This window comes from Microtus ochrogaster, chromosome 19 (assembly GCF_000317375.1).
Source record: "Microtus ochrogaster isolate Prairie Vole_2 chromosome 19, MicOch1.0, whole genome shotgun sequence".
Lineage (NCBI taxonomy): Eukaryota > Metazoa > Chordata > Mammalia > Rodentia > Cricetidae > Microtus > Microtus ochrogaster.
Window position 1 is genome coordinate 64,907,983 of NC_022021.1, and position 14,196 is coordinate 64,922,178.

The following is a 14,196-nucleotide window of genomic DNA, read 5'->3' on the forward strand; positions in this document are numbered from 1 at the left end:
GTGAGCCACCATGTGGTTGCTGGGAATTGAACTCAGGACCTTTGGAAGAGCAGGCAATGCTCTTAACCTCTGAGCCATCTCTCCAGCCCCCGAGAGGATCAGTTTTAATGACTATTGTGACCACATGGTTAACTGGGAGCTGAGGTTTGCTGCTGCCCAGTGTTACAAGAGAACATTCTACTGGGTATCACTAATTCAGGAAAAGATCAGATTTTGAAATTTCAAGAAATTTTTTCTGAACACATACTGTCAAGTCAAGAATTTCTAAGTCAACCCTGTGAGTCAAAGACTATTTATTTACTCTGCACTTCTGAGAACAAAATACACCCACACATACCTGGCATTCGTAAAGCTTCTTCCTTCCCTTTTTTGCCCCTACTCCAGTTTGGCATGCAGTGAGGTGACATTTGAGAGTGCTATTTCTAGCAAACCGTTCATGACAGTTTGAACATTCAAAAGGTTTTTCACCTATTGCAAGAAAAAAAAAATACATTGGTAAATTGAGAACATCAGCAAAGGCAAGGATGAGTTCATCATTTTGGCTATTAATTTTTTTCTTTTTTCTTTTGCAGTGCTGGGGACCGAACCACACGCAGGCTTCGTGCATGCCAGGAAAATGACCTACCACTGAGGCACACCTTTGAAACAGGGTCTATTATGTATCTCTGGCTGTCCTGAAACTCGCTTTGTAGACCAGGCTGTCCTCAAACTTTTATGGTTACTCTTCTGAGTGTGCCTCTGCCTCCCCAGGGCTGAGAATGGAGGCATGTGCCACCACACACGGCTTTCCTTTCTCTTTTTTTAAATACAGTCTCCCTATGTTCCCTATGCTGGAATTGAACTTAAAATCTGCTTCAGCCTCTCAAGTGCTACAACTACAGGAACCAAATGTCTGACTTAATTAACACGTTCTTAAGGAGGGGAACACAATTTATAATGCATGTACTTTAGCATACCTAAAACTGTTTTTCCTTAGATAAAAATCATGATCAATCTCTGCTTGGTGGAAATACAGAACTACCCTTTCGCTAAGCACCTGTTCTTTTTTATTTTGCACTTACCATGTACCAGATCATACTTTAGGTGACGACAATAAAATAATAAAGACAGGGAGGCACAGATCCACAATCTCAGTTTAGGAGAGGCCAAGGCAGAAGATTCTGAGCTTGACACAAATTCAGGTAACACAGCAAGATGCTGTCTCAAAAAGCAATAAAGCATGGTGGTGAACGCCTTCAATCCTAGCGCCAGAGATGGTTAAGTTCCAGGCCAATAATGGCTACACAGTGAGACTCTGTCTCTTAACAAAACTAAAAACAAACAAAACAATAAGCTGATGGCTTGAACACTGTCATGAAAATAAATTCGAATGCTGCATCAGTGTTAAGGCAGGGCAATTCTGCCTGGAACAGAACCACCAAAGGGAGCTGATTTTAGCCAGAGCCCAGGTACAGCACTGCAGAGTGGGTGAGTAAGGAGGGAGTAACTGACTATGACTATGATAGTAGTATATCTGATATGTGTATATGTGATATGTGTATATATGATATATGTATATCTGATATACGTATATGTGATATATGTATATGTGATATGTGTATGTGATATGTGTATATCTGATATATGTATATGTGATAGTAGTATGCCACCTACTATCAAGAACCAAGAGTGCAGGAGTTTAAATGAAGTGTCTGTCAAGTGGGGATGCAGGGAAAGACCATGAAGTCAGTGTGTTTGCAAAATAGCACAAAGACCCAGGTTTAGTCCCTAGTACCACATAAATTGGGTGTGGGGGTTCGCATCTATAATCTCAGTACTTGGGAGGGGGAGGCAGTTACATCTTAAGTACAAGATCATCCTGGACAATATATTTACTGAATTCAAGGGCTACATGAAACTGTGTCTCAAAAAATGAATAAATGAGAGGCTAGAGAGAGGGCTCAACAGCTGCTCTTCCAGAGGACACAAGTTTGATTCCCAGCACACACGGCAGCTCACAGCCATCTAATAATTCCAGTTTCAGGAGATGCCTTCTAGCCTCTGTGTGCACAGACTGACTTACATGCAGGCAAAACACCCATACATATCTTTAAGAAGAGAGAAATTTTAAAAAAGAATTTTAAAAGGCACTCAAAGCAGAGTAGAGATTCCCAAGAGCTAGTTGTATAGACAGTTCTGGAGAATGTCTATATACAGAATGGACTGATACATAGATAAACGGGTCATTTCCAGCGGCAATGAATACTTCCAAGATGGATCAAAATGCTCAGTGTGCTATATAACCACAGAATCACGAACAGATTCTAGAGAAACCCCAAGTAAGACAGCAGATAGAGGAGCTAACAGTGGAAAAAGAACTGCCGAAGGATACCAAGGAAAATTAGAGCAGTCGGCAGTAGAGCGGGATCAGAGGCAGGGCTTAGCCACAATGGAGCAGTTAATGAGAAGTCAGCAGTACAAACAGAGTGTTATGGATAATAGGGCTGAGGGTGTGGCTCAGCGGTAGAGTGCTTGTTTAGCCTGCACAAAGCCCTGGGTTCAACTTCCAAGCTTGTACACACACTCACTCTTTAAGAAGAAAAAGGACTGGAAGAGATTTCTAATCAGTGAGAAATCACCGTCTATTGACTTTCTGTGGGGAAGAAGGCAGGAAAAGAGGAAAGAAGGGTTGCAAAAAAGATGGACATGGCTCAAGTTACAAGATTCAGCACTGGCCTTTGAAGAAAAATCAAGCTGTTGGAGACGTGGGTAAAAAGAGCTATGCTAACTCAGGAGTGCAGGGAAGGGTCTTGAACACACACAGCAGGAATCTGGAGAAGCCATTAGAAAGAGGTATCAGACCAGAAATTGCCTCAATGAAGGTCTGAGACAGCACTTTCTCCAGCACTGTTCTCTAACAAGGAAGGATAAATACAAGTAGGAGCCTTCTATGCAAGAAAAGGTAAGACAAGGTTCAGGCTAAGAGAGAAATCAGAAATATTGTAATAAACTGATGGGGAAGGATAAGCTGAAAGGCTTGGACGTGGAGGAACAACAATTGCCAAGCAAGAGTATGGGGACTCAAAGACAGCATAGTGTCTGCAGAGCACAGAACCTAGACATCAGAGGCTTCACTACCCCAGTAACAAGGACATGTTGGATCTATACGACCAAAATATTCATGTAGATTGACATAAGTTACCAAGTCGCAAGTTCTTCTCCCGATAAAGTCAATATAGCTTTTGTACAGTTTGTATATGATAAAAAAAATTAGGCAATACCTGATTACCCAGAATTAGTGTTGATGAGAAAACTTTTTGAGAAATACGCTCAACAAAATGATTATGTTTTATCAGTGCATAATTTTTCACTACCAGTGAAATCTATAAGCCTTTTGAAAAGGCAATATGAGTGGCTCAGGAAGATGCCCAGAAAGTGCCAGCAGTGCAAGCTTGAAGACCTGAGTCGGCACCCAGCGTTCACCTAGGAACCCAGCTGTGGGAGAGCACAGCGGGGACTTCAGCCCTGGAGCTGATGTGGTAGCTCTGTGGAGCCAGCCAGCCAGGCAGCCAGCGGGTGAGCTTCAGGGTCAGTGAGAAAGTCGCCTGAAGTTGATCTCTGGCTTCCACGGCGCATATACACAGAAGTACACTCACTCACATGTGCCACATTCACACACCTACGCAGAAACATACACACACTACACACAGACACACACAAGTGCTCATACGTACGTAGTAAAGGAGGGATAAAAAGCAATCTGATGTTTGCCAAGATTTTCTTTAACCTGGAAATTCTGTTCTTAAAAAATAATTACATAGGCCAGCAAGAGGGCTCAGCACTTGTTATGACTGACGAACTGAGTTCCGCCCCAGGAAACCCACTGCAGGAGGAAGGAACCAACTCCTGCTAGCTGTTCTTAGATCGCCACACTCATGTGGTGGCAGGCGCACACATACCTGCAATAAAAAGCCTTTCAAACTACATTATATGAACATGTGTAGAGAGATAAATGTACAAGGATGCTTACTATGCCACTCTAGTGGCAAACTCTAGTGAAAATCTTGTGTTTACTGAGAGCAACAACGATGTGCAGTAAAATAATATGCAGTCAGTTTTTTAAAAAAAAAGCCTTGTGTTTCATTTGCAATCCCAGTACTTGGGAGACTGAGGCAAAAGGATCAGCTGAGCTACATGAGAACTTGCCAAAAACAACAAAACCTCACAAAAACAAAAACAAAAAAATGAAATGGTATAAATCTGCTGCTTGCACTTCTATTCCCAGAAGTGTGTGCTTATGGTCACCTGATAATGCCGACAATATCCCGAAGGTTAGAGGCAAACATTCTCTACCACTGACCCACTGACCCTGCCCTGCCCCCAATGTACCAGGTGCTTTGTATGCCCAAGCACCACTCTCCAGTAAGTTCGTCCCTGGAGCCAGGAGCTCCTCTAAGAGATGTAGACTAGGACTGGAGACATGGCTCGGAGGTTAAGAGCACTGGTGGCTCATAACCGTCTGTAATGAGATTTGGTGTCCTCTTCTGGCCTGCAGGCAGACATGCAAGCAACACAGTATACATGTTGTAATAAATAAATCTTTAAAAAAGATCTAGCTAAGTTGGAAAGAACAACTTTTCCCTGCATGCTACTCGAGCTGTTTCTAAACAATTAGTTGAAATCTAGAAACAGTCATATGACTTTTGGGATGGGGGTTGAGAAAAGGTTTCTCTGTGTGGCCTTGGCTGTCCTCGAACTTGTTGTGTAGACCAGGCTGGGCTTGAACTCAAGAGATCCACCAGTACTGGGGTTAAAGGTGTGCACCACCACCGCACAGCTGACTTTTTCTGAAAGACATGTAGACTGCTAAACTTCAGTCTCTCTGTGGGATGTGTACCATATCCCTAATGCAAAGAAAGGGGCCTCAGTATGACCCACATGTTCACCAAACCGGTAACTGTCAGGACTGAAGCCAGAACCCAACTGTGATTTTTATTTTCTGATTCTCCTTGGAAAGTAGGGAACAACTACTTAAAAACATGTTGAAGTCACCTCAAGGTTCTTATTCAAATGGGTCTGGTATTCTTCTTCACCCTTTGCTGGCTTCCGCCAGTCACAAAGTCACTCTAACATAAAGTTCAGAGATCACCAAATCCCATGGGCCCTGCCTCTTTTCACTACTGCTGCAGCTATCTCATCTCCCGTTCTTAAGATTATTTCAAAAGATTTTTTCATCAGAGTCAGCAGGTTTTATTTCACATCAACCTACTGTGCCAGTCACGGCTCTAAATAGAAACCTGACCCTTCTGCTTTCATATTTAAGCCTACAAGGCGATGTTCGTTCAGCTTGCTTCTGTACTAAATGGACCCTACAGTGAACATATGGTTCTAGAATTTACAACTAATAAAATCAAATAAGTTAACTTGATATCTCATATGAAGTTCTTCAGCCCTATGGTCACGCTGCTAAAAATCAAAAGCACAGGTGGAAGTCCCTTCTCTCACTGCTCACACTTATTTTGCCCATAAACCATTTGTAGATCCCCCATATGTCACCCAGGAAGCCTGCTCTAGCAATCTCTTGGTATTCCTTTACTTGGACCCAACTCTGTAGTCATCCACCCTTCTACTAGGAAAGCAAACAACTTGCTTTCATGCTCTCCTCTATGCCTGTGTCTTCTTTTGCTTGAAAACCTGTTCCCACACTACTTTTCCTGTGGGCCATCATCACTGGGGCTGCATCTGATTCCTCAATTTCTAATAGTGAGCTACAAGTGACTTTGGGCAGTGGGATAATTAGGAAGGAAGGAAGGAGGGAGGGAGGGAAGGAGGGAGGGAGGGAAGGAGGGAGGGAGTCTACATGTAACAAGACTTGGGCACAACTGTCTAGAAATCCAACCCTTAGCAGCTCGCAGTAACTTGCTTTCTTTTACTGTATGGGGCTTAGAGCCTAGTAAAAATTTAAGTCACTGGCAGTAGGTCCTGTGCTTGACTTAGGAAATCTAGCAAGGAAAGCTCAGGGAGTTAAAGCAAGGACAAGGAATCAAATGTGTGTGGGGGTGGGAGGGTAGGGAAATGACACAGAACTATAGTGACCAAAGAAAGACTTCCAGGGATCTCTTCAAGATTGGGACAGTTCTTAGAAGAAATAGTATGCCTCACCTCCCTTCGCTGTCTACTAGTCCCGAGATATTTGCCCTAAGAGAGGCAGAGGATGACAGACACAGATGACCATCTTTTTCTGGCTCAAAAATATATATGACTTCTTGAAGTAACGTGTCTGCTGCACAGACAATCATAGGGCCTGAGCTGCACCCCAGACACCATGTAAAAAACCAGGAATGGCAGCGTGGGTATGGAGCCCCAGCACTTGGCCAGGGGGAGGAGTGCAGGCAGATCCCTGAAGCTCCATGACTAGTCAGCTTCACTGAACAGATTAACTTCAGATTCAGTGAGGCTCTGCTTCCAAAAATAAAAGTTGAAAAGCAATTACCGAGGAAAGACTCAACCATCTCTGGCTTCCACACACACAGGAGCACACCAGGTATGCACAGACCCACACGTCCACTCAACACCCACACAATACAGCACACACTTTCAAGACAATTAAATGTATGCCCCCCAAAAGGAGAAAAAAAAAATGTTAAGATGGCTTATAAATGTCTATGTAACATTAACATGGGAAACAAAAATAGAATAAAGTCATACTATAATTAGGATTTAATAATTCATGGTACTTAGCAAATAAATGTTTTACATACTTCTTTGAAGAATATAAACAAGGGTAAGACGTAAGATGACAATCATCTTCAAGGTTGACAAATGATTTGTAATTTAAAGCATCAAATATTTCAGCTGGGTGGTGGTGGCTCACGCCTTTAATCCCAGCAGAAGCAGGTGGATCTCTGTGAGTTCAAGGGCAGCTTGGTCAATAGAGTAAGTTCCAAGACAGGCTCTAAAGCTACACAGAGAAACCCTGTCTTGAAAAACCAAACACAGGATTTAGACTTCAAGCCAATGTAGAAAAAATATACTTCAAAGTTTTGCTAATTACCTGTATGTTTTCGAAGGTGTTCTTTAAAGTGTCCAAAGTGGTCAAACTGTTTGTCACAGTACTGGCAAATGTGAATTTTCTTCCCAGCTCTTTGCTTCTTACTCAGCCCACCTTCCTCAAGGTGGTAGCAGTTTAGGTGCTGCTTCCAAGCACTCTCGCGGAGATACCTTTTATTGCATATGTCACACTTGAAACTCTCAGTGGAGTGTGATTTCATGTGTTCCTTAAAATGGTAAAACAATTTAAAGGAACGGTTACATTTCTCACAATGGAACAAGTCCTTCACATGTGACAGCTGAAGCTCCACAATTTCAATGCCTTCTACCTGTTTGCTTATGGGGTCGGGCGCACAGTCATCTTCACTAAGCTGTCCTTTGCCTTCACCTTGGCGGTACTTGCTGGTAATGTCTGCCAGCAGTGCGAGCGCTGAGTCATCCGAGGAGCCTGTCTGAATGTACTTTATAGACTGCTTGGCGGAAGCAACCTCCTCCAACGTCTCCATGCTTTCATCTTCTACTTCAATCGTGCCTTCAGCAATCTCCACCTCGATTTCCACAGGCTCTGATCCTGCAGATGGCAAGGATTCAGTGATAACATTCGAAGTTTCTGCAATCTTTCTTTTTTTTGCCTCATTTTTCCCTGTGGGATTTTCCTCTACGGGAGCCGAATTTTCTTTGTTCCTGAAAAGTATAAATTAAGAGCTTAAAAAAAAACTATGAAAATAAAAGTTAAACTAAAATCTATAAAGTCATAGAATTCTTTGAAAAAATAAACTAAATTTAAGTGGAAGGCAGAAAACAAAATTGGACAGCCTATACTGGATCAATTTTAAGATTTCCTAAAAGCTGTAACGATTAAGGCAATGATGATATTGTACAGATAAGCAAAGGTTAATGGAACATGACAAAGTCCAAAAACAAATACTTATGAAATTAACTTCTGAAAAGAAAATTGTTCACAGTGACTCAATGGAGACTCTTTTTAAAAGTGCTGATGCTTAGCTGGGCGGTGGTGCTGCAAGCCTGTAATCCCAGCACTCAGAAGGCAGAGGTGGGCGGATCTCTATGAGTTTGAGGTCTACAGAGCGAGTGCCAGGACAGCTAGGGCTGTTGTTACAAAGAGAAACCCTGTCTCAAAAAACAAACGAACAACAAAAACCCAACAACAACAACAAAGTGGTGATGATGGAATATCTGGTATGTGTATCAGAAAATTTCAACCTTTAAACTCAGATCATTTATAAATAAGAACTCTTAATTCGATCACAGATTAAAATGTGAGAACTAAAATTATTAAATTTCTAGAAAACAAGGGAAAAAGTCTTAGCCAGAGGCCCACCCACCTTTGCCTCCCCACTGCCAATCTTCATGCTGAAATTACACAAAAGCCTATAAGATACAGTACTGTGACAACAGGGCATCAAATGTCCAGGGTGGGCTCATTAAAAAGAAATCACTGCAAATCAAGCCTGAAACAAGGAGAAGGCATGTATGTATCTGTCATCCTCATCTAGAAAACAGAGAGGAATGCTCAACCAGACGCTCCAAAACCTGAAAGCGAAGATTTCTCACTGCTGACACAGGTGGGCTGAAAACATGCAGCTTCTAGGGTGCTTGAAACCAGAAGCAGATGTGCCTTGTGTACGGGCAGTCTGTCACCGCCCACATCTGTCTCTACCTTCTCCCTTCCCCTCTATCCTGATTTCAGCTGCTTTAAGGAAAAACAAAATTCATTACAGACATGGGAACTAAGGAACTCGGGCAAAAGGAGGCAGTTTCTAGTCAAAGACTGAGGATTTAGACTTGAGATCCTCATCACAACTGCATGCTATAATTCTTCTAAAAAGAAGCAATAAGCATGCTGTTGGTCACATAATGGAACTGACACCCAACCTTTGGAAAGCTGAAGTCTGCCAGTCTAAAAGTCTCATTTCGTATCGAGCCAACCAGACTTTGTGACTAATATGGTAACAAGTGTCCCACAAGTATCTTTGGTCAGTCAGGAAGAAATGCTTAATTTGACAAAGTAGTTGGCTTTCTGTTGCAGGTGCTCAGCCTCAACCAGATTTATGGAAGTCAAAACACACAGCGGCTAAGGTTGGTAGGCTGTCCTCAGAGCTCTTGCCAACATTCCTCATGATTTATCTTGCTATATTTTTACTGACACACAAGCTGTTGCCAGTGGCTTAACTATTTGGTGAGCTAACTTGAAAGGCAGGGCACACTCAAGACACCTACTTCCAAAGCCACAATCACAGGTAAAAGAGAGTGGTTTCGCAAACTTCCTGAGTTACTCATTTAGAGGTCCATGTATATTATAAATGGCTGTTCTCAATAAGACTAACTGTAAGCAGTCTATTAAACAAGTCTGCTTTGCCCAGACTGCCACCATTACACCAAGAGCCAACATTCTGAATGTGTTAATAATACATTTGTTATCACTGACTGGTCTTAAAGGAAAAGACGCTCTTTCTGATGCAGACTTCACATCTGACTTTACCTCCTAAGAGATCGCCTGTCTTACTGTAAAGATGTGACGTGGTTGCACGCAGGATGCTACTGACTGACACTGATCTAGGAGCTATGTGTGGTGGCTTCACCCTGATAAGCTTCTCAAGTTATTCTGCTGCTGTTCCAGTCTGACCAGCTGCTTCAAGGCTCAGAGCTGCTCCTTGAATATCACATCACGCCTGGCTTCCTGGACTAGCTAGTCTGAAAATGGTGCCTCTTTTAAATCACAAAAGCACTGTAATAACTGGTTAATAGAAAGAGGTTAGTCTCTTACGCTTCCTACCTCCCACAGATACTGATATGCAAATTATTACAATAACCTCCTCAAACACTGACTCAAATAGTTTCCCACTCAACTTCCCTCACCTCCTCCTTGTCCAAAAATCTGAGTAAGGCAGGTTGATGGCCAAGTTCAGCCCCCATACAGGGGTCACCTCTTCTCAGCTGCTTCCTGAGTAATGAAGACGACAGAAAGGATGGGAAGCTCCTGTAAACCTAATTAGACAATTTAGGATTCTGCCCGGGATAGTCTTTGACATTATTTTTCTCCAATAGCAATTCCGGGACAAAGTAATTATCGCTTCCAGGAAATAGTCAAATATGGGCTTAAAAAAACCACAGAGAAACCCTGTCTCGAAAAACAAAAAAAAAACAAAAAAAACAAAAAAAAAACAAACAAACAAAAAAAAGAAACAAATATGGGCTTAAAGGATTCTAACTCAATTCTAGTTTTTAGTTATATGGATTCTGTTATTAGAACGACACCATCTTATCATAAGAACAAATCAGCTCATTTAAGGGCACACATGAATGAGGCCAAATGGGTCTCTAAATTTTGTAAAAATGCTCTTGAAACAACATTTCTTAAGCAAGTTCTGGGTAGGAGTGGATCACTAACACCTAGAACAAAGCTACGGTTGCTATACTAGGACACTGGGTGGGGGGCAAGCAGCAACCCCAGGACCTGGAGAGATGGTATTTTACATCCAGAAGGCATGTGGGAGAACCATTAAATCTTTCAGAACCCAGGATCACAACATGGACAACCACCACTCAGGTGCTATTCAGGTGTCTGTGATAAATAAGAAAGACTAAATGACTGACTGCCTTTCAGACAGCCCCCTCCAAACACTACAGCTAGATTCAAGCATTCTCTCTGAACTGCAGGCAATGACAACCTGTGTCCCTAGTGAAGGCCTTAAATCTTTAAGTACAAGGTAGGCAAATGATGTTTACTCAAATTCTGTTAATAGTAGTCTTAAATAAGCCTAATACATGAAAAACTGAATGAATGGACTAAGTCACAGTTCCTACTGGTAGATCAGAGTGACTAGTGATTGAGAGGTTAATTATGAGAAAAAATTACCAGAAGCCAAGATAATATAGAAACAAGAGTATTTCTAGGATCTCTCAGGCTGGTACATGACTTACAAAGACATAAATGGCCCTTTATTTTGGATCTGCTTACAAAGTTGTTTATACACATAACATCTTGAACACAAAGTCTTTCCTGTTTCGGAGTGTAAGGTAGATAAAGATAATGTCTACAATGATATCAATGAATTTCAAAACTGATGGAATTAGGTAAGTATGTACCTACCATATATGTATATAAAATTTTAGAAAATGTTATGATGGGACTTGTGGTAAGAGTAGACTGGTATGATCAAAGACTGGGAAAGGAGGACTGGATTACAAAATGAAGAAACAGAAGAGTGCCATATTCATTAACTTGATAGTGATAATGGTTTTATGGGTATGTTAAAACTGCATATTTTTAAAGTCTTTACTTACAATTTTTTTATTCCATGTAATCATTTCATTTTGTGCATTTCGCCTACATGTATGTATGTATACCACATGCATGCATAGTGTTTGCAGAGGTCAGAAGGGGGAAACAGATTTCCTGAAATGTTCCCAGAATGTTCCTGGAATGAAAGGGATGGCTATGAACCACCACATGGGCACTGGGAACTGAACCCAGGTACTCTGCAAGAGCAGCAAACGCTCTTAATCACTGAGTCATTTCTCCAGTCCCTAAATCGTTGCTTTTTATAATTTATGTTGTTTACATTTATGCCCATGCACTACATGCCTGCCTTGTGCCCACAGAAGCCAGAAGAGGGCATCAGATACCCTGGAACGAGAGTTACAAATGAGTGAGTCACCATGCAGGTCTAGGGCTCAAAATTGTGTCCTCTGGGTCACCGCTCCAGCCCCTTCCAACTACATACTTTAAATAAGGTTTGATATCTGCAGAAGTAACACATACTTATCAGAGTAAGCCTTATTAAAACTTCAAAAAGTGGGCTGATGAGAAGGCTCCACTGGTTAAGGTGCTTGCTGCCATACCTGATGATGTGAGTTCTGTGGAGGTCCAAAAACGTGAGCCTATTTCCACCTTGTCTGATGGTCAGAGTTGGAGGTTGCTTAAAACTGCTGACTAGTATAGTGACACGTACTGATCAGGGTGTGGTTACTTGGTTCTTTTGACATAAAGATGGTTCAAACAAGTAAATCCATTCCATCCTGACAGATGGTCAAGATATGAAAGAGTACTTCTGCTCCTTCTTTTGTAATATGAGGGAATATGTAATACCTGGGGAATGGTACTTGGTCTAGGGTAGCTTCACGGCCTAAACAACAAAATTCTAACAATGCCTTGATGTTTCAAAGTGTTAAAGCAACTGACTTGACCTTTGTATCATATTAAAGAAATCCTTTGTTGCCTTCTTCCCCCTTTTGTATTGGGGTATAAAAGCATATGAAAAATTAAACAGAGGTGATTTCAGTTTTCACTGGAATGCCCTCGAGGTACTATTCTATGGTTTATGTTTTATTATTTTTCACGCGTCTTCATATTCTTTACTTATATTTCTAAATCCCCACACCTACCCTGACAAATGGTATTCTTCTAGAGGCTGGTCCCCAACAGAGTTCAAACACTAGGACTCACACAATACAAAGAAATAATCAACTACTCCAATTTGTTCTCTGACCTCTGGCATTTGTGCTGGGGCCCATGCACCCCCACATACATACACACACAATAAATAAATGTGGTTAAAGTTTTACAAAATTAAATGTAAGACTTATACACACATACATACTCTTATCAGAATAACAAATGTTAATTAGAGGAGTTAGCAAACTGACCTAAGGGCAACTTACGCCAACAAAGCTTTATTAAAGTCACCTCATTCATTTACACATTGCATGGATAACACAAGTATAATATATTAGCTATTTCTCTTTAAAAAAAATGTTTGCTGGGCTGGCAAGATGGCTCAGTGGATAAAGGCACTTGCTGAGCAAGGTGGAGGAAGAGATCAGCTCCACAAAGCTGACCTCTCAGCTGTTAGTGCATGGGGGACGACTGTAACTTGTCATCATCAAGTGCTATGGGATAATGCTTTTGTGCACTGTAAAGATTTGTCATTCATATTGATTTAATAAAACACTGACTGGAAGCTGGGTGGTAGTGGCACATGCCTTTAATCCCAGCACGTGGGAGGCAGAGGCAAGCTCTTTAGAGTCTGAAGCTAGCCTAGTCTACATAGTGAGCTCTAGGACAGTCAGAGCCACAAAGAAAGACTTGTCTCAAAAACAACCCCCACCAAAAAATAAAAAAAGCCCAAAAGAACAGAATAAACAAACAATAGCAAACCCAACTATGTCATCAAGATGGGCAAATGGGTATCATATGTAAATTACACATCAAGAGAAAAAAATGAAAAAAATCCATATGGGGCTGGAGAGATGGCTCAGTGGTTAAGAGCATTGCCTGCTCTTCCAGAGGTCCTGAGTTCAATTCCCAGCAACCACATGGTGGCTCACAACCATCTGTAATGAGGTCTGGTGTCCTCTTCTGGCCTGCAGGCATACACACAGACAGAATGTTGTATACATAATAAATAAATAAATATAAAAAAAAAAAGAAAAAATCCATATGGCAACTGCATTTCTCAATTGAGTTTTTTTTAATCTATTTATTTATTTATTATACAATATTCTGTCTGTGTATATGTCTGCAGACCAGAAGAGGGCACCAGACCCCATTACAGATGATTGTGAGCCACCATGTGGTTGCTGGGAATTGAACTCAGGTCCTCTGGAAGAGCAGGCAATGCTCTTAACCACTGAGCCATCTCTCCAGCCCTCTCAATTGAGTTTTAATGTTATTTCAACAATGTAAAATAAGGCCTTAGTGTCTAGTCTAGTTCTCAGTACCACTTTACACTATATTCCTAATTCCTTTCTTGTAAATGTTAAAAGTACTGTATATACCTTTGTCTGCAAAAAAAATAAACATAACACCCATCAATTGTTAAGAAGTAAATTTAACCAAAACTAAACCTTCATTCTTAAACTGTCTAGCCCATTAAACTTACATAATTAATGTTTGTTTTTGCAGCACTGGGGACTTGCCTGCCAAACCTGTAACCCATAATAAAGTATATATTTAGTTACTAATTTATATTCCTTTTCCAGGTGACAAACACTTGTTCCAGTAATACAAATTTTGAAAGATCATTTCAGCAGGCTTTAACTATCTAAGAATGATTTTAACATCAACTCACTGTAATCATTTCAGGTATTTTTAGCAACTGAAGTCTGTATCAATTTTACCTAAACTAAGTTATTACACTGCGC

General features: G+C 41.2%; 1 protein-coding gene across 5 annotated transcripts in view; it reads right to left on the reverse strand.

The window, feature by feature from the left end:
- The window catches only part of Znf131 (zinc finger protein 131), a 34,863-nt gene that overhangs the window by 3,871 nt on the left and 16,796 nt on the right, over positions 1 to 14,196 (reverse strand). For 4 of the 5 annotated variants that reach the window (XM_005356843.3, XM_005356842.3, XM_005356841.3 and 1 more), the window contains exons 5-6: positions 7,034 to 7,713; positions 338 to 468 (exon numbers count right to left, since the gene is read on the reverse strand). In XM_005356843.3, coding sequence (XP_005356900.1) covers positions 338 to 468; positions 7,034 to 7,713 — 811 coding nt within the window. The remainder of the gene's footprint in view (positions 1 to 337; positions 469 to 7,033; positions 7,714 to 14,196) is intronic. The other variant, XM_026783701.1, reaches the window with a different exon arrangement.